General features: G+C 43.4%; 1 protein-coding gene across 13 annotated transcripts in view; it reads right to left on the reverse strand.

The window, feature by feature from the left end:
• The window catches only part of pleca (plectin a), a 108,627-nt gene that overhangs the window by 45,203 nt on the left and 39,119 nt on the right, over positions 1–24,305 (reverse strand). For 2 of the 13 annotated variants that reach the window (XM_047604269.1, XM_047604267.1), the window contains exon 1: positions 5,110–5,993. The exons of 9 other annotated variants lie outside the window; for them this stretch is intronic. In XM_047604269.1, coding sequence (XP_047460225.1) covers positions 5,110–5,149 — 40 coding nt within the window. In that variant the 5' untranslated portion in view covers positions 5,150–5,993. Of the gene's footprint in view, positions 1–2,909; positions 3,488–5,109; positions 5,994–24,305 lie in introns of those variants that run through there. 2 more of the 13 variants (XM_047604263.1, XM_047604259.1) reach the window with 1 other exon arrangement.

The following is a 24,305-nucleotide window of genomic DNA, read 5'->3' on the forward strand; positions in this document are numbered from 1 at the left end:
CTCATCCACAGCAGATGTGGATCATAAATACCTCTTAACAGAGGACTCTTGTTTTCTTTCTTTGCGCAACTCCGAGAAATATTTCACACTAACGAGTTCTCTTGCTGCTCGTAAAAGCAACTGCTGTGGATAAGTCACTTCAATTAAACGTCTTATTGAGGAGAGGAGGGGGAGGGGTCTGCAAAGGTACAGACAATAGGCAGCACAAGCCCTAACAAAGTTTGAGAGCTTAGAGTCAACAGAAGAACAACATGCAAATTTATTTTCAACTGAATCCGAACGCGTCGTTATTCGGCAAAATGAACCCCACTGAGATGTGTTTGATGTTCGGTTCTTTGTGCGCGCGGACAGGTGCGCGCCTTCTGGACGGCCATATTCAAAGTAGATAAAACATCCACCTGCTTATCTGGATACCAGCTGTGCTATTAAACAGATATTCAAAGCCCGAGGAAAAAGCCGGGTTCATGCAGCCGTGGACCTCGGAGGGGCAGGGGAAAAGCACAGAGAAACCCAACTTTATGGGAAATGTGAATTCAAGCGGCCTACTTCCGACACAAACTCTTGACGCTCTTAAAATGATTCAATCTCGGGCTGGTGGAGTTTAGATTTTAGCCGGAACTTGTTCCAAACAACCTCAAAGTGCGGTCATGAGACACAGGCGCCTCTGAAACATAAACACAGATGAGAGCAGAGCCTCGGCCTCGGGGCCTCAGCCTCTATGTACTGTACGTGATGTATGACAGAGGACGCGCCCGACAGCTAGCGAGGTTTACCGCTAACATGTTGTGTGTTGGTTGCGAAGGGCACGCAGGGACAGGAGGGGAGGGGGGGCGTACATTGTTTCCAACGCATGTCCTTCACCACCGACATGTTTTCTCAGTTAAAGTCAAGTCCTCCCTCCATGGTCTGTTATTACCGCAGTGAAAGGCGGCAGGAAAGTGAGTCACAGCTGCACGCAGCGAGCCAGAATGTGAAACCCCATCCTACCATGTGGCATGTGGCCGACGCACGCGCAGCCCCGCCAGGCTCCTCCGCGAAGGCTGGTGCAGATTTGGGTGTGTCTTCCTTAATGGATTACACCATTATTTAGGGTTGAGGCCGTTTTTGTGGATCTCTCTAATCCGTTGAGTCTTCAGAGACGCTCGCACAAAACCATTAGCGAGAAAACGCTCAAGGTAACAGAGCAGCGACAGGTGTATTGGGTCAAAAACCAACAGAAGCTTTTGTATGTACGATTATAAAAACGCATTATCACTAACTCTTTAATCGTCTGTGCACTCAGACTGCACTCGGATTCCTTTAAGGTCCCGAGGATCAGCGCGAGCGTTTGTTATGACCGTATCCAGGAGACGGAGTCCACCGTCCTCAGTGTCGAGTTTACTACCGCTCGCAGGCCGCCATGTGCAGCTTTTTTTAAACCTGGCTCCGGGTTAAAACCCCCTTTTACCCACTTTCACCTTCCCACTGTGTCAAAGGCACCTTGCAGCCGCAAACTACGGCCCCAGCTCGCGCCCGTACGCGCAAAGAGTGGCGTCCTTACATAGATGCGATTGATCTGCAACCCCGAACCTGTGATGTAAACAGACAGCATGAGATCAATGGGAACACCTTCTCTACTCTCCTCTCCTCTCCTCTACTCTCTTCTCTGACGGAGACAAAAAGGAGAACGACCACAGCTGATGGTTCGGGGAGCAGCCTCAGCGTCTGCACTGCGGCACGATGAGAGCTGAAAGCAGATCTCCAAAGCAAATCAGCTGGGTATTGACACAGAGAGGGAGCTGAAAGAGATAATGCACGGCCTGGTTCCCCCCCTGCGCAGTATTTGCTTACGGTTTACCAGTCGAACCACCTTTATTTGATCAGCCTCGTGCAGTTTAAAGGGTACACACTCGACAGGAGGCGGGGATAGCTTCATGTCACTTTTCCCCGACATGTTTTGCTTTAGAAGTCAACAACCCAGTCGAGAGAACTAAGGAATGCAGTGAAAACTGTTCTTATCTACTCAAGGTGTGTCCGTTTTGACTTCACGTGGACTGTGACGCTTGTCACCCACTCAGACCGCCGGCAGTGATAAGAAGAAAAGCACGGGTTTCCCATTTAAATCGAGCACCGTGCAGGAGGGAGAGTTTTAACACTTCACCCGAAAATGATTCGGCGAGAGGCCAGAAATACGATAACAATTTCCTTTTGTGCACACCTTCAGAGTGTCAGTCTGAAATGCTTTATTGTGTCTGTGGGTGTGTCGCCTTGCCTGCAGAGCCGCGTTTTGACACCCACTGCCGCGAGTGGCTGTGTCAACAGTAGGCCGGGCTCGCCTCAGGTGTGCCTGCAGGTAACCTCCGGGCTGCATAGCTGCCTGCTCCTCAATCAGGGTGTAATTATTTCCCCCACGCCGAGTAAAGAACAATGGAGAAAACAAACAGGCTGAACGAGTTTCAGACTACCCACGGCTCCAGCAGATCTACAACCAAAACATGGATTTTTTTTTTTTTTTTTTTTTTTCAAGGAGTCTCTAGAGAGGAGAGGAGAGCTGATGCTGAGGTGTGCAATGACGAAGCCAAAAACAACAAAAAAAAAAACCCTCCTCTCCGGCTCCTACGTCATCTCAATGTACAGCCCAGCATTTACAGGGTTAACGGCGACGTCTCCCCACCAGGAAACTGAGATGTGAGAGGGGAGAGGGAAAAAAAAAAACCGAGAGAGCAGAGGGGGAAGGAAGGAGTGAGAGCAGCGAAAGCACACGGCGCGTACAGCAGAGAGACGAAGACACGACGGATGAAGACAGACGCTATCTGCGCAGACCAAACAACCTTTGATCCGTCCTCCTCTCCTCCCGGAGGCAGATATCCTCTTAGCGCGTCCCGGAGACACAAGTTTTCCAGCTTTTTTCTTTTTTTTTTTCCTCTTACCTTTTCTCTTGCGTACTCTCCACTGCCAGGCAACGATCAAGGTAATAATGTGGCCCACGACCACCAGGGCCGGGAACACATTTCCAGGGGGGCTTGCCGGCATCGGGCCTGCTAGAAAGTGGAGAGTCCCGGGCTCTGAAGACAGGTGGGAGGGCTTGGATGAGAGGAGGGGGGGTGGGTGGGGGGGTGGCGGAAGGTGAAAGGTGAAGTTGGAGGGAGGGGAGGAGAGGTGGGAGGAGGGGGGGCTTCTAGGGGTGTGGTGCCATCCCGGACTTTAAAAAGAAGCGTCGCAGCCAAGTTGTCCGTGACTTTTAGAAGGGAAAGAAGAACGAGAGAGAAGAGCACCCCTCCCTCTCCTATTTCTCCGTGACTCAGTCCTCTGGCAGCAGTGGCCGATCTCTCTCCCTCTCTCCCTCCCTCCCTCTCTCTTTCCCTCCCCCTTTCTGCTCTAACAACCCCCTTCTCGCAGTTATTCCCTCTTCTCTGTAGTTTTAAAACTCAAAATTAGCTCTTACTCTCGCAGCAGCTTTTAAGAGCCTTGACACAAGTTAAAAATATGTTTTGCCCTCTGACTCCGCTCCACAGGATCCGTCTCCCTCCACCCCCTCCACCTCCTCCCGGCTCGCTGGCTGCAGCCTATCTGCAGCAGTTAATAATACATGAGGTGGCTTTGTGCGACACGCCGACACGGGTCAGCCTCGATAAGAAAGCAAAACCCCCGAGAGACGTACACCTTGAGTCAAAGTTTCCAACTCATTCATTTTCCCCCTCAGCACATTTTCCACCAGAGCCCCTCCAAGCCCAGCCCCTTCCTCCTTCCCCAAATATTTATACCGAAGCCATGCCTCCGTCTTTTATTATCCCCGTCGCACAATAACCCACTCGCTATCAATTCTTTCTTATTATGCAACTCTCCTAAAAGATAATTGCTTCCTCATGCTTGGACGGTGCAGCCAGTGTGTACATAAGCTTCTCAGAAACTTTTTTAGTTTCTCTTTAACTAGAAGCTCTTTCCTTTTATCACCAACCGTTTCAGAGTCTCCAAACTACCAGTTGCACATTTAACTTTCAAATCAGAGGGTGCTTTTCATTTTTAACCTCCGCAAAGAGCCCCGTTGTGAAAGACATTTCCTCCTCAGGCCGGTGTCAAACCTGCCAGTCAGGCGTAATGACAGCATCTCGCTGCTGCTTTGTCACCATGTGTGAATTCCTCGGTGAGCGCCTCACCTGCTTCTGAAGAACAATGTGTTTTGTTTCTTTGCCGACTCAAAAGTTGCGCAAAACCACAACAGGCGTGACGCCTGCTTGCATCACTTCAAAAGAGCCGCAGGTAGAACCTCGCCCCCCTCGCCGTGTTTCTGTTCAGGGAGCTCTGCTCGGACACACGACGCCGAGGCCGGTGTCACGGCCGCAGGTTTGCAGCGATGAATGCCACACTCCACGCGGCACCCATAAACCGGGCAAAAAATAGAGGACGGAAGCTAAACCCAAAGACGTATTTGGCGCAGCGACCTGTGACATGTTGTAAAAAGGGTTTAAACTGCCTCCAAAGACCAACAGCAGGAATCTGAAGCAAAGGTAAACAGAGGTGAAAGGGGGTTATCGCCAGCGTCGTCTGAAACGCTGTTGGCAGCTCATCTCGGGACCTTACATGATCCCAGTTTGAAAAATGTCAACCAAATCCCCAAAGCCTCACAAACTGGCAGTTTGGCAATAAGAGGATTGTGCAAAGGGAGTGAAAGCAGGGGAGCAGCTCATACAGATGTCTGGAATAAATGCCTCCATGGGAGGAGTCAGCCCACTCCCACCTTCCTCACATGGTATGTGCTCCCTCAATGATTTCCATATTGTGATGCATGCTCCGCATGCTCACACGTACACATTATAGCCAAACTTCTTGCAAACAACACAGTCCGTTAGGTGAGGTCTTCTTCAAAGCGACAGCGAGACACATTTTCCAAAAAGCGCCGGTAGGTTCAGGAGAAGCAACGAAAGGAATGCAAGGGAAATATTTCAGCCACAATCTTCTAAAAACAGTCCCGATAGCGGGAGTGGCAGTGTCCTCGGATGACATGCACGAAGCAAAGACATTCCTCTCTGCATACTTTGATCCCGCGGTAGCATCCTTGAAGGAGCACCGAAAGAGTCTAAAAAGGTTCACCCCTGTACAAAAATAAATAAATAAAGAAATCAAACCTACCGTGCGGAGGTCCTGAGCAGAAACAACAGCACAGGTCCATCGCCTCGGAGCGTCCTCGCGACTTTTACAGAAAATGCAGAACTGCCAAAGAATCACATCTGACCCCACGACATTGTGTTCTCATCAAAACCGAGGGGGGCGTGTAGAAAAAGCACCAGAAAAAAAAGAAAAAAAGAAAAGGGGGGAGCGCGCTTGTGAGAGAGAGAGAGAGAGGAGGAGAAAAGTGGAGGCACGGCGGGGAAGTAAAAACTTAGACAGAGCTGTGAGTCGGATTTAATTTGCGAGGCTTTCCTCAGTGGAAACAGCATCTCATGCGTGGTGGTTTCTGACGAGAGCCACTGGATGGGATCCATGTGCAGGGAGTCAGAAACTCCCAGGGACACATTCACATTTTCTTACAGGGTTTAGACAAAGAGCGGAAAACATGTTTTTTTGCCAGCTGTAACAAAGGGTTCTCTGTGGAAGCCATGAAAAAAAAAAAAGTTATGCCCCAGTATCCACAGGATGTGAATCAATCTGCACGGCTATGACAGCGATGAGTTTGATTTAAAGATGAAACAATATGAGATGGAATCGATGGAGATGTTAGATCAGTTCGGCACCATGGCAGCCTTCTTTATTATTTTTTATTATTTTAAATTTAATACTTCTTTTTGGCCACTATCCTTTATTTTTGACCTTTGTATTTAACTTGCGCCACAAACTCCTGTGTTACCCAATCAATACACTATAAAGTTTTTGATACTGTCGGGTCAGGGAAAACCTTATTTTTTAGAGAAATAAAAAAAAGAAGAATCTATAAATTGATGGGTTTCGTCATTTCGAGGACTACAAAAGAAAACTGGCATATTCACACAACATCATGTATTTGAACCAAGTAAAACAAATAAAATGAATTCCACAAACCCATTCACTCACTGCTTCCATTTTCTCTTTGTCCTTCCTATTTAATGCAAAGTAAACATGTTTGGTTTTGATTTCTTATTTAACATCTTCACTTTTGTTCACATTTTATTGACAAATAATTAGTCCAGAAAATGACTAGTTGCACGCCTGCAGATGCAGAACTTGAAACTCCACTCAAGGCCACAGACTCTTCGTTCTGTCTCAAGATTGTGCTATCTACACAGCTGCGTGTTCCTCCCCTGGCCCACCCAGACCTGCTGCTTCGTGCAACGCCTTGTATTTATTATTCTTTGCAGGGGGAGAGCAGGGAGCAGGGAGCAGCCAGTCAGGGGCCTTCCTGCTGCCCACTCCCCTCTGGATTTAACACCAGGAAACACGATCCCAGACACAGCCAGGCGGCGTGGGTGGTGTCTAACTCGAGGTCCAATGTGTAAAGTTATGAACTCTAATTTGTGGATCCTCTAAACAAACACTTGCCGATGTCGGAATAAACCAGAGCGGGTGGTTCTGTCGGAAGACGGAGCTAAAACAAAACACGATGCCACGTTACTCGACTGGTATCTGATACACAGACGAAGAGAGACACACCCATACCTGCTTCATCCTCTCTGCTCCTCCACACCAGCTGCCTCTTGCCATAAAGTATTTCTGTGCTGACACCTTTTGGTAAGAAGACAGAACTGTTCCAACAGTGTGGACTTCCTACCTTGGCCGTGCTGAATCAAAGCCTCCATGAAGTCTCTAGTGAAATTCATTTCCTTCGCTGCTGCTTTCTTGTTGATTTCTTTTCCCTAGTATATATTTAAAAAAAAAAAAAAAAAAAGAATCTACACACAGCAGTGGACTAGCGGGTTACCAGCTCTGTGTTCTGCAGAGGACAACCCATTCAAGTACAGTATGGTCTTTTTAAATGTTGGAGTTTACGTTCATTGCAGGCTGGACTAACTGAAGGGCAAATAAAAGGTGGCACATGTTCTCATCTGGACGGCTTCGCCCCTCTTGTGGAGGCAAAGGCAGGAAAAGCTGAGTGTGGCTTAATTGGACTCACATTTCCTGGCCTCTGCTGAGTCATATCATCTCCTCCGAGGATGGAAAGTTCTCAGGCAGAATTTGTGTAAAAGTGGCAGTCCAACACACTCAAGGTAACAGGTCTAGTAGAAGACTTTATAAATATATATAACACTATTTTTTAAAATACAGGTGGTGCTTATCAAACTGTCCATGTAGTAGCAGAAAATAGATATATTTTTCACCAGCAGATGGCAGAATTAACCCCACTAACTATCATCAACATCAACTCAATTGCTCACTTTTAATGTATGCATGTTTAATGTTTTATGTCTTATGTATGTATTAGTTTACATGTTTTTTGTTTTTTTTTTAATGTAAATGCAACTGCAATACAGCCCAAGTCAACATTCCTTTTGCAGTGGGCGTTTCCACCCAGTGTGAAGATAAATACTGTCTCCTCTATGTCTCTACTCATGAATATTTAAAATACAAACACAACTTTTTAGTTTGGCTTCATCCCAGAATATCGCTCTATATTTAAATATATTTAAAAGAAAATGGAAGAGATAAAAGAGGAGAAGAAACTAACATTGACCATCTTGTGAAAATTCTTATGGGAAACTTTTGGACCTGGCATTCATTCGTGTGGATGTTACTTAGACATGTAGCAGCCAGCTAGACCAGACCAGACCCCCCCACCCCATAGCAATGACACTCCCTGATGGCAGCAGCTACAAAAACACTTATGAACAACTCAACAAAAACATGAAGAGCAGCACAAGATGACCTGGCCAAATTCACTAGACCCCAAACTGATCCAAGTATCTGTGGGATGATTCACAGAGGCCCTTCCCCTCAACCCATAGGACCCAAAGACCAACAACATCCTGTTTCCAGACACCACAGGACTCCCTCAGAAGACCCATATCCGTCCTCTGATGAGTCACAACTGTTTAGGAGGCACAAGGGAGACCTACACAATACGAGGAAGGTGGTCATAATGTTGTGGCGGATTGGTGTGTATGTGAGCATTGTCATGCCACAGGTCAAAACAGTTTGAAACTCTGTTTGAAGTCTAATAAAAACATCTTATCCAATAACTAATATCTTAAAAGTTAGAAAAATTTATTTTTGCTCCTTTCACTTTTATTTATTTATGTTTCTCTTACACATTTGCAGAGATTCAGATTTCTATCGCTGTCGTCTCAGTGTGTGTAATCTGATATTAGTATTGACAGCGTGGCACAATTGTGGAGGTCATCTTAAATTTCGTGTTCCGGCTCAATGGCCAGAGCTGCACACAAATACAATTACTGTAAACTCTTATTTGTTTCAGAGTTTTAGTCTCACTCGGCACAGGAACACCACCTGTGATATTTGAGAAAATGGATATGACCGATGTATAAAACTGATTTCCTGCACACCACCCCTCTCTTTTTTTTAAACACTGTACAAACATATTAAAAGACGAAGCCACGTACACCCGGTAAGATGACATTTCACTGCATGGAAAATGACAAGCTCATTACTTGTATTACCGTGAGATCAAATTATCCCACTCTCAGCCTCCCAAACAGAAACGGTGCCCATAGCAACGCCCAGATAGCTAATGTAGTTCAGAGGACAGAAGAGAGAACAGAGCAGCTCAAACCTTCTATGATGTCAGGCCATGTCTGCTGAACCTCTTTGGTCCAGTCTCCTTGGAGTAGAAGGACATTCGGGGCAACATCTGGGCCCTTTGATGGGAGTACAGGGTTGAGATATTCTGCCTCAGTGGCCGCAGTGGACGAGTTCTCTGGGGCAACATAATACTGAGAGACGACTTTTGTAGGAAAAGTCTTCCCAGTGACTCTCCGGGTATTGTCTTTATCACCATAATTCACTCCTTTGTCCTTGGACAGGTCTGTAAAATCTGATGATGGAGGGTTGGTTGAGTCACAATCAGACTCAAGAGCTTTAGGTTTGATTGCAGATTCGAAGACATTCAGCTGGTTTATCATTTCTGCACTGGACTGTAACTGCTTGTGGGCATCTCTGGTCACCACATCAGTGTCCTCTACACCCTTCTCTGCCAACAAATGATTTGTTTGGGGGTTCCTTACCATATCTGCACCAGATCCAACTACCTCCTCAGATGCCTCCATGGACGGATGTAGAGTTCCCCCCTTCATTTGAACTATGACCAGTTCATTTGGCGGATACTCAGTTGCAGCCTTCTGCTCCTTCACGGTGGTCACAACTGCACTTGCAGACTCTTCAAAAGACGCTGGTGGTTGAGCAACGGTCTCCCCAACTAATCCCTGCAGGACTTCTGCTGGGACGCTATCTGAAGCCATCTGAAGATGTTGCGTCTCTTTGTGGATCTTTAGCCCAACTGAAGAAGAATTCAGAACTACAGAAGTTGGTGGCATTGTCTCCTTGACTGAGTAAGTGAATCTGTTAACTCTTTCCTCAACTGGTTGACAAGAATCTAAAAGTCTGGTCCTGTAAACCTGCTTCCCTCCTGACAAAGACCCCTCTTTTCGGTGGAAGTCTCTTTTGAGAACCCTAGGTGGATCAACCGATGTGTTAAATTCGCAGGAACCTCTGAAGACTTTTGAAAGCCTGTCCGATTGTGTCCTCTCGTCTTCAACTGTCTTGTGACCTTCTTGGTCTTCAGTCCTCGGTTGGGAGATTTCAGATTTGGGGCCTTTCCCCATCCAGAGTCGAGCAGATGTTGAAGGCTGGCGGCTGCACTGAAGGGATCCTGGCATGATCTTGGGTGGCAGATGCAGGTAATCTCGCAGGTACAAGAGTCCTTTGTTGGTAAGATAATAATAGGCGTGCTTCCAAACAATAGTCTCCCTGACGTAGCCTTTAGATTTTAGGGAGCCCATAGCGCAGATCACTTTAAGGTTGTTCACCCCTTTGATTTCAGGGTGCATGGACTGTGGTCGTTTTCCCTTCTTGGCCACAATGACGCCATCTCTGAAGAGGAGCTCATAGATTGCTGTCAGATCCTTTAAGGGCATCATCATCCCAGCCACCATTTTGATTTCCTTAGCTTCCTTTAGTTCTTCAAGGAGTTTCTTCTTCAGATGCTTACAATTAGTAGCACTTCAGTATGGAGTATTTGCATACATGCAACAATTCACAAAAACTCTCAAAAACCCTTCTTCTACATCATTTTGGCCTCACTGGGATTAAAAGGTTTGTCTTCCCCAATGTCATCATGAGTCAGCAAGAAGAAATAGAGACGCTCACAACCCCTCCTACCTACTGAGTCCAGAGAGAACGAGTGAGGATGAGAGGCGAGAGGGATGAGGGGAGGGGAGAATCCAAAGGGGTGTTGTCCGACAGGATGTAAACAGAAAGCAAAAGGATGGCAAGGGGGCAGACGATTAACACCAGATTAGACGGCTTTAAACAGAACGGGAATACTCTCATACTAAATACAGTGACCGATAATTTTAGTAATAATGGTTGGTTGACGTCATCTAATCAGAAAACTGATATGGTATTTGCAAGTGAGAGTGTCGTGTTTGGTGCCTGGATGAGAAACTGTTAAACAATACATGAGGTGATGCAACGCAAACACTGAACTGTCATTTATCCCTCACAGAGACTCACCAGCTCCTGAAACATTGAACAATCATGTTGTCAAGAATCAACACTAGCTTCTATTTGTTGAACTTCTTCTAAAAGATTTTAAGGGATACACAAACAATGATAAAACTATTTCAAATGACTGTATCCAATTCAAGTTAGCAGCAAATAGGTGGTTCTGAATTTCTGACTGTCTTAATGTTGTCATGATTTTCTAATTTTGAGTATTTGCTGTGACTCTTTTTGGGGGGTTTCCTTGTCCTTCCTGGTTTTATTTTGTAAAGTTCTTCCTTGTTGTTTCTTGTTTTACTCTCCTCGTGTGCCACGCCCTCATTAGTTTCACCTGTGTCCTGGGCACGTTTGTGCGCTCACAGGCATGTATATATAGACCACTTCATGGCGTACTTCACTGTGACATCGCAGCATTAGCTGGAGGCAAAACAGAGGGAAGCTTAAGGTGAACACCGTCACTGTCAACCTCAAGAATCTTGTCTTGCTGTAACAAAAAAAGCAAAAGCACTAACTTTAAGTTTTATTTCATACCAGCCACTGCCAGTCATTGACGACTTCAGTTGAACCAGATTAAAAGAAAAGATTGGAGTTAGACAATCATCAACAATGCTGTGTTTGCAACACACACTTCATAACAGGTTAGATTATTATGTAATACATAATCAATTTCAGCCTGGATAACATTAGACTAAATTGTGACTGAAATTACATTAAGTTAATCATTATTTGGAGGATTCTGGTTATACGTTAATGCTAACCGCTAGGCTAGCTAACGCAACATTAGTGGTATGTTTCAGGGGTGTCTAAGCAGTAGTTGCATTTACTACGTTACCCTCCACAGTGGTTCCACTAACTTCTTGTAATGTCTTTGTAGAAGACATTACAAAACAGACTAGACTTCGTCCATCCAGTAACTGAGACTTTAGGAGTTGATGAATATAGCCCCATCAGTCAGAGTCAACTTTTTAAAACAAGCGTGTATTAGTATATTCTTTAAAACATGTGTTTTCCTCTGTTCTTGCTAAAACAGTCCGTTGATATATCCTAACCGGTGTTTATAAGCTACAGTGTTTGAGATGTTTTGCCTCCAGCTAAGCCCCGCCCCTTAAAATACATCACACTGTTTACAAGCTGTGAAGGGGTCTATATGGTCCTGCCTTTCTAGTCATATGTTCTGCTGCACCTGTTAAGTCCTCAGGTCTCAAAGTTTTGTTTCATTTTTGGTCAGCACCTGTTTTTTTGTTTGTTTGTTCTTTTGGTTGTGTTTTTGGATACATTTTCACTGCTCAAATAACACTTAAACAATACACCTTAAATAATATGTACAACGTGACTCTCGGTGTGACCTCTGATACGTCCGTCTCCTCACCGGGACACAGATGTTGGTAGTGACCCAACCATCTGGAAGACATACAGAGACTCCACAGCTTCTGTACAAATACTGTATTGAGTGTGTGTTGTTTTTCTCTCAGTGTTACATTCCTGCTGGGTGTGAAGATTTCAGCTCATAACTTTGAAGCCACAAAAGCTACCGTACGACTTGCGCTCCTTTTTTTTTTTTTTTTTTTTTTGAAAATGGGGTGGAGAAGACGGGGGAAGATGAGAGATAAAAGCTCATGAGATAAGCACTTGAAGGAAAAACCACCATGCACACAAAGCAACACCCATCAACAGGGTGAGGTTAAACATAAACAGCAGTCTTTGTGTGTAGTACTGGTGGTGTCTAATATAATACGCTTTCTTTCCAAACGTTCAAGCGTGACTTTTGGAAATATCAAACCCAAAGGTCAAACACTGAGAGAGTACTGACAGAGTCCATAATCTCAACGCTCATAACCCATATCCCCAACCAGCCAACTTCTACAAAAGCTAAATGGAAAAGTCATTTATTTCCCCCTCAGAAGAGACAATTGTGCCTCTGTTTAAAGGTCTGTTACTCAACCTCCACTGAGACTGACGCTGGAAAAGCAATATGGAGTCCAAGGAAACCATATTCATAGCTAAAAATACAAGCAGGAGGTTTGGAAAATGTTTGCAGGGGATGGTAATTTTTGAGAAATTGTGCCCTTTTCTTGCAGCTCGTAATTAATATCAGAACAAGGCGCATACTCGAGTGCCCTCTGCAGATCACATTAAGAGAACCCGTGACGGTGCAGAACATCTGGCGCCACTGTTGTGTTCAGAGCAATAATTCTTCTTATTAATTACCCCTGCAATCACTTTATCTGCTCCTTAATAAAAATCATATTTTGCCTATTTGTCACTCTGTATGAAAATAAATGTAAACCAGATTCCTGGTCTTGGATCGTTGGGGACTGATAATAGATACGACTCCCTTTAGCACGTATGGATCATTAGCCAATAATCCTTAAGGGGCTTTAAACACAAACACTGGCACAAATACAGCAGGATGAATCTGAAAGTATTTTTTTGTGTCTCATTCTGTAATCGAATTTGAAACTGTGGATTCTGAGGATAGAGATCTTTCCACCCTCTCGTGGCATTGTTCAAAGAATCACTGTAAACTATTTTGGCTCCAGATGAGGCTCCGCTGCTGATCATACCCGGTAAATGATGTGCTGCCAGTTCCATGGTATTTTGATAGCCTGTCACAAGAGCAGAAATGATATATCGAAAGATATCTGGAAGACTGAATCACAAATCATAAACAGGGCTGAGCTGCAGCTGGGTTTGCTGCTGGGATCAATTCTTGGTGCATGGCACAGAGGACTTGAATCTCTGCTGGTAGAAGAAAACAGATCTCTCACGGCACAGGAATTTCGTGGCATTTTGGTTCGTCAAAAACCTTTGAGGCCTGCGTGGAGACGCTATCTCCATGTGGTCTCCATTACCTGTATCCATGGCTCTAAATCAAACAAAGCAGCGGCTACAACCAACTTTTGTTCAGTTTCCACCACAAAGCCTCAGGTGGACAGAGATGAAACCGCCAGTACCTGCGTCAAACCCCTGACAGCTTCACCTCTCAGCTATTCCTTCCCTTCAAACCTCATTATCAACCAAACAGGTTTATGTAAAAGGTCATAAAAAAAACAAAAAGCCGTTTATTCTGAGCGACTAACCTCGTTTGATCTCTGTGAGGCTGCATCCTTAACCTTTGCCTGGTAATAAATAAAGATGTTGGTTTACAAGACGACACAATGAAGGACAACTCAAGGGGACGGTGGCTGCTTTAAGCTCTGCATCCAGATAGAACTGCTCTCCGCATTCCAGTACGCACTTTATAGCAAGTCATTTAAGCTACATGGTTGTCTTCCAGGTCGTTAAACGCGAGTTCTGATGTCTGCGTTCTGACATTTGGAAGAGTAGCAGTGGGAAAAATGCTGGGAGGGGTATTGCTTAAACAGTACATGCACACATCTGGTAATAAATTCCTTGACTATTCTGCAGCCATCACACTTAATACACACATTATGCATAAAAAACACCTCAGGCTGTTGTACTTGAATTAGAAGTCAGTTCCCATGGATTTGTCACTTCAAATATCCTGTCCGACGTTACAGCTGTTGTTCTGGGGGTTGTAGTTGCAGCTGTCCACTTAATTTAAAGTGAAATTAATAATAATAATAAAAACTTTCACTAATTTAGCATGCTGTTTTATCTAGACAGATTGATGTTCTGATGTTGCACCCTTATCAATAAGACTGAACTCTAACTGAATAATAAGAACCAGATGTAAACCTGCAGTTCCTCAACTGGCCACTTGAGGCTGACTCCAAAAATGAGTCGATCCTGATAAACCTCCGTCTTAAAATCAACCAGACTTTATTTATAGAGCACTTTTCAAAGAAAAGATGCACAAGCGTATGTAAACACACAGGCACGTGCTCGGACGCACACACAGATTTTAAAAAACTGAGAAATTAAAAACACTGACGAAACGCCATCCCACATTCGCCACTTTGAGGTTAAGGAAACACTAGAAAACAAAAATAACTGTATATATTAAAATTATAATTTAGTAATTACCTAAAAGATAAAATTTTGTGAAAAGCCAGACTAAAAATAAAAAATAAAGTTAAAATAAAAAATTAAGACAGACTTAAAAAATAAATTGATAAAATAACTAAAATTCAATAAATAACCAGACTAAAAGGTAAATAAAATTCAGTTGAAAGAAAGACTAAAAAGGTAGGCTTTAGTTTGCTTTTAAAAATGTCCACATTGTCTGTTCCACAAACGGGGTCATAATGGTAAAAGGAGGCCTCACCATTGGTTAAAAGTAAGTAATTAAAGTAATTAAAAAGCTGCTGCCTGAAGACCTGAGAGTTCTAAAGGGCTCATGTGTTAAAAGCAAATCAGATAAATAATCAGGACGAAGACCATAACGAGCTTTAAAAACCATTAAGAGGACTGTAAAACTGGTGTAATATGTACTAAAATGTCCTTTCCAGCAGAAATAAACATGTTTACAGCCTCGTACACTTAAAAGTTTTGGTCACTGTGGCTAATTTCACTATGATACCTGTGTGAATTTTTATACAACTGCCCCCTTTAAAGTTTGCATAAATGTGGGCGTGGCTAATTTGAGTGACAGGTGCATGCTCTTATAGCTCTTAAAGTTTTCTATCTGTCAGTTTTCTATCTTTTTTTTGTGGCCACTATGGGTGAAGCCACAAATCGATTTTTTCCATCTTTGCAGACAACAAAACCAACCTTATGCAAACCTATGTTCAGATCTATGAGGTCTCACTCCACTTCCAGCATATACTGAATCCTCCCACTGCACAATCACGACAGTAATGAAATAATAAGGTTTAATGAGGAGGCGTCTGACTTCAGATACACTTGAGTGTCCTGACAAGCAGCTGGCATGATCACTATTTGACTTCAGCCCATCTGGGACTGATACAAACCAGACATGTATGTAAATGAGCAGGCAACAGAAGGGAGGAGGGAAGGCATCTGAGGACAGTCAGGCTTTCACCTCACTTCACCTTCATAACGGCTACAGATGAACCAGGACTGGAGGATTTTTTAATGTAAATTAAGCATTTTAGTTCTCCAAGAACATCTTTCAATAAGCACAAATTCAGTCATAGAAATATATAAAAATGTTTGTCTTAATTTGTGTGAAATGTAATTTAAATGCAATTAAATGCTGGAAACTGGAGCCTGATTGCAAACGCAAAGCAACACAACAGATTACCAGCATCAGTGACTGTGTCTGAATTGCTAACATGCTCAGACCAGATGACATTTAACAACTGAAACTAATGTATAGCTGCTAAATTAGTTCGTCCCTTTCATGCAAACGAATCTCAAGCAACTTGACGCATCTGGTTTTGTTGTGAAACTCATCAAAACTCTGCAGGATTATAAACAATGGGTGGATTTGGGTTTGCTGGAACCTTAGAGTGATGAATACTTGCCAACTTTTCTCACCTTTTTGTTGTTTTGAAGTCGAGAGAATGCAAAGCAAACCTATTACAGCAAACGTTTTATCTGGTATTGAACAGACTCTAAACGTCCTTCAGCATAAAAGCTTTCCAACATGAGCCGTCTGGAGGGAATTGACCTAAAATGGCTGCCCCTGTAAGCAGCTAATGGAAGCAACTGAGAACCGTGACACTGGCAAAACTACTGGGCGTTTATGAGGGGAAAAAAAAAACAAAACTGCAGCAACACAAGATGGCCGACTTGGAAAGTGTGGCAAACACGTGAGAGTAAGCCAGAGTTTACCAGATCAGATCATAAGAGCGTCGTGTGATTAAGAGGAACCACGCCGTGCCAACAGAAGAGAGGGAAGTATGAGAGTTTCTGTTTGGGGCTGACCACTGCAGTGAGTCATCAGAAACCCCACGGTAGGGCGCGGCTGGCCAGGAATGCCTGCTGCCATGGTAACGTGACACACTATAGAAATATGAGTAAATACAGTAGCCGAGGCCAGAGCAGTGGTCAGAGGCGATAGCATTGCTCCTGGCAACACTCAAAACACTCGAGACACGCTCTTCCTGGAAGTGAGAGCGACTCACTGGTTCTTCACCTCAGAGAAAGAAAAAAAAAGAGGATGAAGTGAACGGCGTCTGGTTTGGACATTATTCTAGAGATTTTTCATGTTGCCATGCACACACACCTCAACAAACACATCAACTTGCTTATTTTAAGAAAACTTTCGCTAGAAAACGTGAGCAGCTGTTGATCTGTGTACGTTCAGGTTGTCAAAATAATGCATTGTACTGTAATGGTGGTTAATATTCCATAATAGGTAAATCATCTGAGAATAAAAGCTGACAGTAGTTGCAGTTTGTTGCAAACGAAAGGCTTTTAAACCTCTATGATGCACAGAGGGAAACAATTTGTTACTGAAAATGTTCCTACAGTAGTTTCTGAGAATTCTACTAAAGTTACTCTTATAATGTTAAGCCAAAGCTAGTAGAGCTCCCCCTGGTGGCTGGCTGCAGTATAGGTCATAAGCTCCACCCCCTCCATGTTAGTGGGTGGGACTTGGGCCAAACTAAAACAATAAAACACAGTCAATTTGAAAAATCCGCGTGTGCAGGAAATGTGGACAGGTCATAGATACCTCCGGGAAAATATCATCACTTTGGCGAATGCAAGGACGTGGCAACACGATCCATATTTATATACAGTCTATGTACAGTATATAATTTGTTCATGTGGATGGTTATTTTTTTGTATATTCTTTCAAATTTGATATTGTTTGTCTATTTCGGCACTAGTGAGAAGGAAATTTCCCATATGTGGGATAAATAAACAATGTCTTATGTCTGAAATAGCCCAGTAGCATCAGGCGGCAACCTTTAGATGAAAAGTGAAGCTAACGCAGAAGTGCTAATAACGGCCACTTGAGGCTGGCTCCAAAAGTGGGTCAGTCCCGAAAAGATTTTTCTCTTTTATTGAAATATTCAGCTTTTTACAACATAAAACATGAAAACACAATAAGTAAAACATGTTTACCGCCTGCTACTAATAACGGTGTTGGTCTAGATAGCTAATTTCCCCATTCAACAGAGGAAGATACGACGCAGTTAAAAGTGAGAAACTATATCAAGTATATACCTAAGTTATGCATAATTAAGGGTGTGGGTTCTTTGACTGAGAGTGGCCTCCCAGGTCGCTAGCTGCTAACGCTACTGCTTTTTGGCCATTTTTGAGCATTTTTGCCAGTAATCGAACAGAGCCAAGATGGCGACGCCCAGAGCCACCACATTGAACATCAAAACCTCCATCCATCCATCTTTATATATCATAAAAAACGAAGCATACCTGCACTGAAAAAACCTCAGTCCAATTTCAAACCAAGGTGTGTGTTTAAACGCAGCACACTGTCTCAGTTTCTGTCTGTGTGTCGGCTGCAGAGCCTCAATCAAGCAGCTCTGGTTCAGTCATGGCTCATTAAAACATCCTCTTTCTCAGACTTTAAGCGATGCCCACTAACTACGAAAAAGAAGAACAACTTTGTCTGAAAACTGTAGTCGTTGGGAGGATGTCCCGAGGGGATTTAAGGTAATGGGTAATACATCCACTCTGGTGAGACAGTGGTGTTGTTTTTGACTGCCAGATGAGCAAGAACAAAACGTAAAGGCACTCAAGTGTCTGAGTCAGACCTCCTTAGTTACGACTTTACAAATGTGTGGTCCAGAAAAGACTGTGAAGCCACTTTGTCTGTATGATATGTGTGCAGTGCCATTAGTGGAGTCCTATATATCAGCTTGCCCTCTTTATACCCTCAACCCTGACATAGTGTGAAAGGGTCTTCTTTAAAATGAACCCTTTGATGAAGATCCACTCTGACTGGCTACCGATCCCTGTCCACAGTCCTCCTCCCCTCGCTCCTCTTCCAGATCACTCCCAGAACTTTACAAACTCAAGGGAGAGAAAAAAAAATGCACAATAGCAACGACAATCTGCTGCGAGTAGAGCTGTAAAAATAAAAAACTCAAAAAATAAAAAAAGAGCAGCAGTTTTCAAGCGGCAGGGCGCCATGCTGGCTGCCGTTGGGTGTTTTGCCTGCAGTGCGGGCTGGCGAACAAACAGCCCCTGTAGCTTTTATAACTTTGTCTCATGCCAGACGAGCTCAGCGAGCAGAAACGCTTTATAACTTACAATTACTGACAAACTTAAATGTCAGTGGGAGGGATTCAAATGAAAAAAAAAAAAAAAAAGGGTCTGATTTAGACCCGATGGTAGAATTTAACCCACTCTGAATAGCTTAAAAATAAAGTTTGCATGTGTGTGCTCATTTGAAGACTGATGGTGAGTCATCAGTTTGAACCTTAGCATGTGATTCCTTCCTCTCATGAAGGAGTTAAATATTTCACCACAAATAACGAGACATGGCCTCGAGCTTCGGATCAGATCCAGTTAATTCACTTGGCATCGGAACAAAGAATATCCCCAACGCCACGACAAACATCCTGCAGCCCTTCATATCTCAGACAACACAGTCTGACTGTTAAAATAAAAGGCGACATTCATTTGAAGGCCAGGTCATGTGTGAAGCGGGGAACCTGATTCTCTTGACTGATCGGTGCCTGACGTGCAGGAAGAGCTCACCCTTTCTGTGTCAGCCTCCTATTGTCACCTTGAATCCACAAGTCAAACCGACTTTAATAACCAGGAACTTACCTAGAAAGAGAAAAAGAAACACAAGAGCAAACACGGTTAGAAGGAAATTTAATTAACATATTTCCACGACGTACTTCCTCGGATTAAACCGACATAAATGTGAAGAATGTGTTTTAAAGACACACAAACAACAAACGAGCCAAGGGAGAAAATGTTTTAACTGCATAAGATGAGGTTTAATTATCGTGAAGACCACAAGGCCCAGTATTACGGTAACGGCTGTGAAAACACTCATCTCTGTGAATGCAGTCTCATCAGGGCGACCACTGTTTCTGTTCAGTTTGCACCGGTCTGCAGAAGATTCACTAAGAGCGCCATCTTCTGGCCACTGACAGTAAACGCTCAAAAGAAAAACTGCAGCATCAACTTTCATCTCCTGAGGAGTCACCTGGTTCCAATCCAGCTCCTGAAGCCCCTTTCACTGGCGTAACAACGAGAGTAATTATGAGTAGGTTTGGAGGAAGGAGTTGATGATTAGGGAGGATGTGTCAAATTACAGAGCTAGTCGCCCCCTTGAATTACAGGAACCCTGAGGTTAATGGGATTACGTAATCACATCAGCCGGGTGAAGAGGCCTCTCAGCTGGCATCGCGGCCGAACCTAACAACCAGCATGACTGACAGACTCACTGACAGCTCTAACGGGATTACACTGACTACTAACGGAGCAGACGTCCTGCACACACAGACTGAGTGATGCACCTAGAATACAAACGCTTCACTGAGGCTCTCAGTTAGGAGACTGTCTGCCTCAGTTAAAATTGTCCTTGGTCGTTCCTTTGTTTCTTTTGCATAATGTTCATTTAAATTGTTAAACTATCTTTTCTAAGAACCCATAACTGAAAGACTTTGCTGTGTATAATGGGTCCAGCAATGACTGTCTATTCTATCTACCACAGTAAATGGTAAGAACAGGTTGGTGCAAACACCAAAAGTAAACATTTTTCATTTATTATGTACTTTTAATTTCTCCAGGGAACTAAGAAGTATAAAAACTCGGCATCAACATTGAGCAGGATGTATAATCCCAACTTCAACAGGTTGATTAGCGACGCTGCAGCTTTTACTGATAGAATTTGTTAAATTTGTGTTGTCATATTAAACTAGATACGTTAATGAGCATAAATAGACAAGTTTCAACAATAAAAATAAAATAAAGCTTTTGCTGAAATGAAATCATGTTTGTGCACCAACTATTGACCCTTTGGTACCACTAGATGGCAGAAAAAGGTGTCCACTTCTGGGGACAATGGGTCTAAATGAACCTTAACCTAAAACCTGTCCCCATATGAGGACGCAGGGTCTTAGGAGGTTAAAGATGATAATGCAAACTTGTTAATGTTAACCTTTCCTGGACTGATTAAGATAACTTTCATTCATTTATTTTCTGTAACTGCTTGTCCTCTGAAGTGGTCGCTGGGGTGGGTGCTGTCATCGGGGACAGGTCATCAGTCTATCACAGTGCTAACACACAGAGAAACTCCAGATTCAGACCACAGGTGAAGGCACTTTTCTTTTTTTCTTTTTTTTACAACAGAGGCACCAGTCAAGTGATTCTGCTGCTCAGCTGTGTGCAGATCTGATAATAATCTATGAATTCTTTGCAATCCTGAACATTTGCGCCTACAGCTGGAGCATCTGCAGTGTGGTTATAAAGTGGAAGAACGAAACAACTGTCACAGATCTCAGGGCAGTCGCAGCGTGTCCTGTCTCTACAGCCACATTGCTGTAAATGAGCACTTTGCAGCACTACTACTATATTTTCATTCCTTTAATCTGTTTCTGTTTCTTTCCAATTCCTAATCCAAAAAAATCCTAGATTTTATTAAATCCTAGATGCTAACCCAGTGGCAGCTGGTGGTAAAATTTGGTGGGTGGGCTAACAAAGCTATGGAAAACAGAAAAGTGAATTCTTGGCTACGCTTGCCGTTAGTCAGTCCTTTCTTTCAAAACAAGAAACACCAAAGTTATGATTTTGTTGTTCGTCTCTGTTATTTGAACATCATTTGGCCGATATGATCCCAGTCTCTTAACGTCCAACTTTTCCTCCAAAGACATTGAGGAAAATGGATTAGATCAAGTCATCCACCTCGTGTCATGCTCACAATCTGGCACCAGCAGAACTTTTGACTTGATTTAGCCCAAATGATCAGTGAATGACAGGAGCATGGCATGACACCTGTCAGTCACTTACGAGAATTAGAGATATTTAATTAGATTTAGAGATATTCTGCGTTTTTCTTTTGACTTTTTGGTCCTGCCCTTGGTTTCACCAAAACTTAAAACAATGCGTGTTAGCATTGAAATAGATTGACGGTACTAACTCGTCCTGTCTGAACTCGGTTTAAGTCTAATATTTACATTATTTTTGCTGTGTTTTGGTCTGCGTCAAACCCTGAGGCAAATATATGGATTTTCTGGTGCTTAAATCCCCATGATAAACTTCTGACCCTGGAGTAGATGTACCGTAGATTCTGCATTCGGCTGATAAAAAAACATGCAGATGAGAGTGAACCAAAGCAATTAACTTCCAGGCTGCAAACTCAAGGAAAAAAGAAGCAATATAGACAGGAACATCAAAAGTTCTAAACAAATCATGATCCGATCAATATCAGTCATATCATTTACATACTTATACACCAGATCTGCTCATGGCCTGAAAGAAAATGGACAAAAGTAGCGGACAGCACCTTGCAGTGTTGTCTACATCCAGATTCCATTTAGCTCGAGATTCTTTGGTGCATTCAGCTGAAGAAACCCATGCTGACATGAGTGAACCAAAGTAGTTAACTTAAAGGCTACAAACCAAAACAATCACCTCAAAGACATTAAATTGTAAAATTTAAATTTCAGGAAAAATCAAAAATGATGTATCACACACACACGTTTCATTTACTTTGTACTGGATTATAAGTGTTTCTGGATATGCTCACGCTATGAAAGAACGTAGACCAGAGGCCAAAACTAGCAGACAGCATCTTGTAGCACTTCCTCCTGTCTCAACTCAGTCCAAGTCCAATATTTATCTTCCCTTTAACTCCACTTTGGTTCATGTCAACTCCCGAGGCAAAAAAATCTGAATCTTAAAGTGCTAAATCCTTAACATTAACCTCTGATCCTCCAAGAACGTGCAGTAGATTCAGAGCTTCCTCAATGACTGTGACCTAAAATAGTAAACTTTAATGCTGCCAAATCCAAACAATGAGCTCAGCGATACTAAGATCGCAGACCCGAGGGAAATCGAAGAGCTGGGGGCATTAGTACGACATGACAGGTTAGCCCATCCGGAGTGAATCACAGCTCTGGCCGGACAGAAACAGGTGAGACGTGGTCGTCCACTAATTCCTGCAGCTCAGATTGCGGCTGAGGCATCTGAGAGCTACTGAATGCTGACGTTGAGAAGGCGACATGTGAGCCCTCTTCATGTTGGAGCACGAAATACAGGCAGGATGTTTGCATCAGCAACATCCATCAGACACGGCCAATGAATGAAGCCACATGATACTTCCAAGAATCACAACTCGACACAAGGCTGCCCATACACATCTAGATTTCATACTTAGTAGACTCAGGAGTATTAAATATTTCAAACAGCGCCCCTCCTCCTCCTCTTCACATGCATCGGCTACATGGATCGTTTTCTGCTCGGAATTCTTGGCGAGCAGAAAGTGCAGCAGCAGAGGAAAAGAAAAAAAAAAAAGAGAAACACCAATCGGATGTTGGCCTGTGCTCTTATCTGCACATATCAAACGGAGCACGACTGCAGATGCACATGAGCCGGATGCTATCGGAAAATAAGGAAGCGACTCATAGCAGGATAGTCATTCATCTCCAGATTACAGAGTCACATCTAAACCATGCACTTCACACAGCTCTTCAAGGGACGGCATAATAACCCTGCTGTGATGTTGCTAATTGACTAGACAAATTTGGTTAAGGAGAGCCAACATGATGTTTATTTGACCAACTGGGTGTGGTGATGGAGATCATAAATCAAGGTAAGTAGAGGGTGTAGCACATCTTCGTGCCAAAAATAACACATTCTGTTTTTGGAAGAGTAATATCCTGTGAACTGTAAACTGTCTATGTTGTAGACTCTCGTGGATTGTCATATCTGACATAACACTTAGTGTACGTCCTTAAACTAAGTGGTTTGTCCTCAGGCTAGCAGCTACTGCTCATTCAGCTCTCTGTGTGTACATGAATAACTCTCCATGGACAAACAACAGCTGAGGACCAGACATAAACCTTGACAATTACGTGTTTTACCATCTTAAATACTGTTTGTCTGGGTTCTGCATAGGTCCAAACTTTTTTTCACAAACCACACAACCAGTTGGAAAAAAATCAAAAAATAAATTAGATTAATCTTTAATTAAAACAAACCTTACAACCAAACTTATATTTAGAGCATTTCAAACAGAATTAGGTATTAGCATGAGCAACGAATGCTCTAAGTTGTTGGTTGCCTACCATGTAAAAATTGCAAACGTATTCAGAAGCCAAACAATCCGGACACTGTTTATCTGTGAAACATGAAATATGTAAAAACTTAAAAAGTTCTTAAAACCACATGTTTAAAATGTTAATTATTGGTAATTTTAAGCTACCTACCCACCTACCCAGCCTAGCTAGGTAGCTAGCGAGCAAGTCGCTAATTTGTAATGATGCCACTGTTTACCTCGTCATGGGGCTGAGAAGTGAAGTACTACTGAACACACATTCGAAGAAGAAACTGAAAGGCCTGGTTATGATTCTGGGCCAATGCAACGTGGGAGATGAGCACTGGTACCATGACGGGTGGAAGAAGTCGCCAAGATGATGGTTTGTGGAGGAGAGGATCTCAGTCATCCAGGTCAAATGTGGACTTGTAGAATCACCCAAGTAGCTTCATCAGCTCTAAGGAACTAGTGGGAAGTTGAGGTTTAAATAGGAACATTTGTGGGTGAAGCCCGTCAGAAAACTAGCTCGACTTGTTTCTTTATCAGCCACAAACTGGTATGACTGGTGTCCATTAACGGTCACTGGGGTGGGGGGGCTGTTGGTCCCTGTCCTCTTTCCCTATGAATAACC

Source organism: Mugil cephalus, chromosome 14 (assembly GCF_022458985.1).
Source record: "Mugil cephalus isolate CIBA_MC_2020 chromosome 14, CIBA_Mcephalus_1.1, whole genome shotgun sequence".
Lineage (NCBI taxonomy): Eukaryota > Metazoa > Chordata > Actinopteri > Mugiliformes > Mugilidae > Mugil > Mugil cephalus.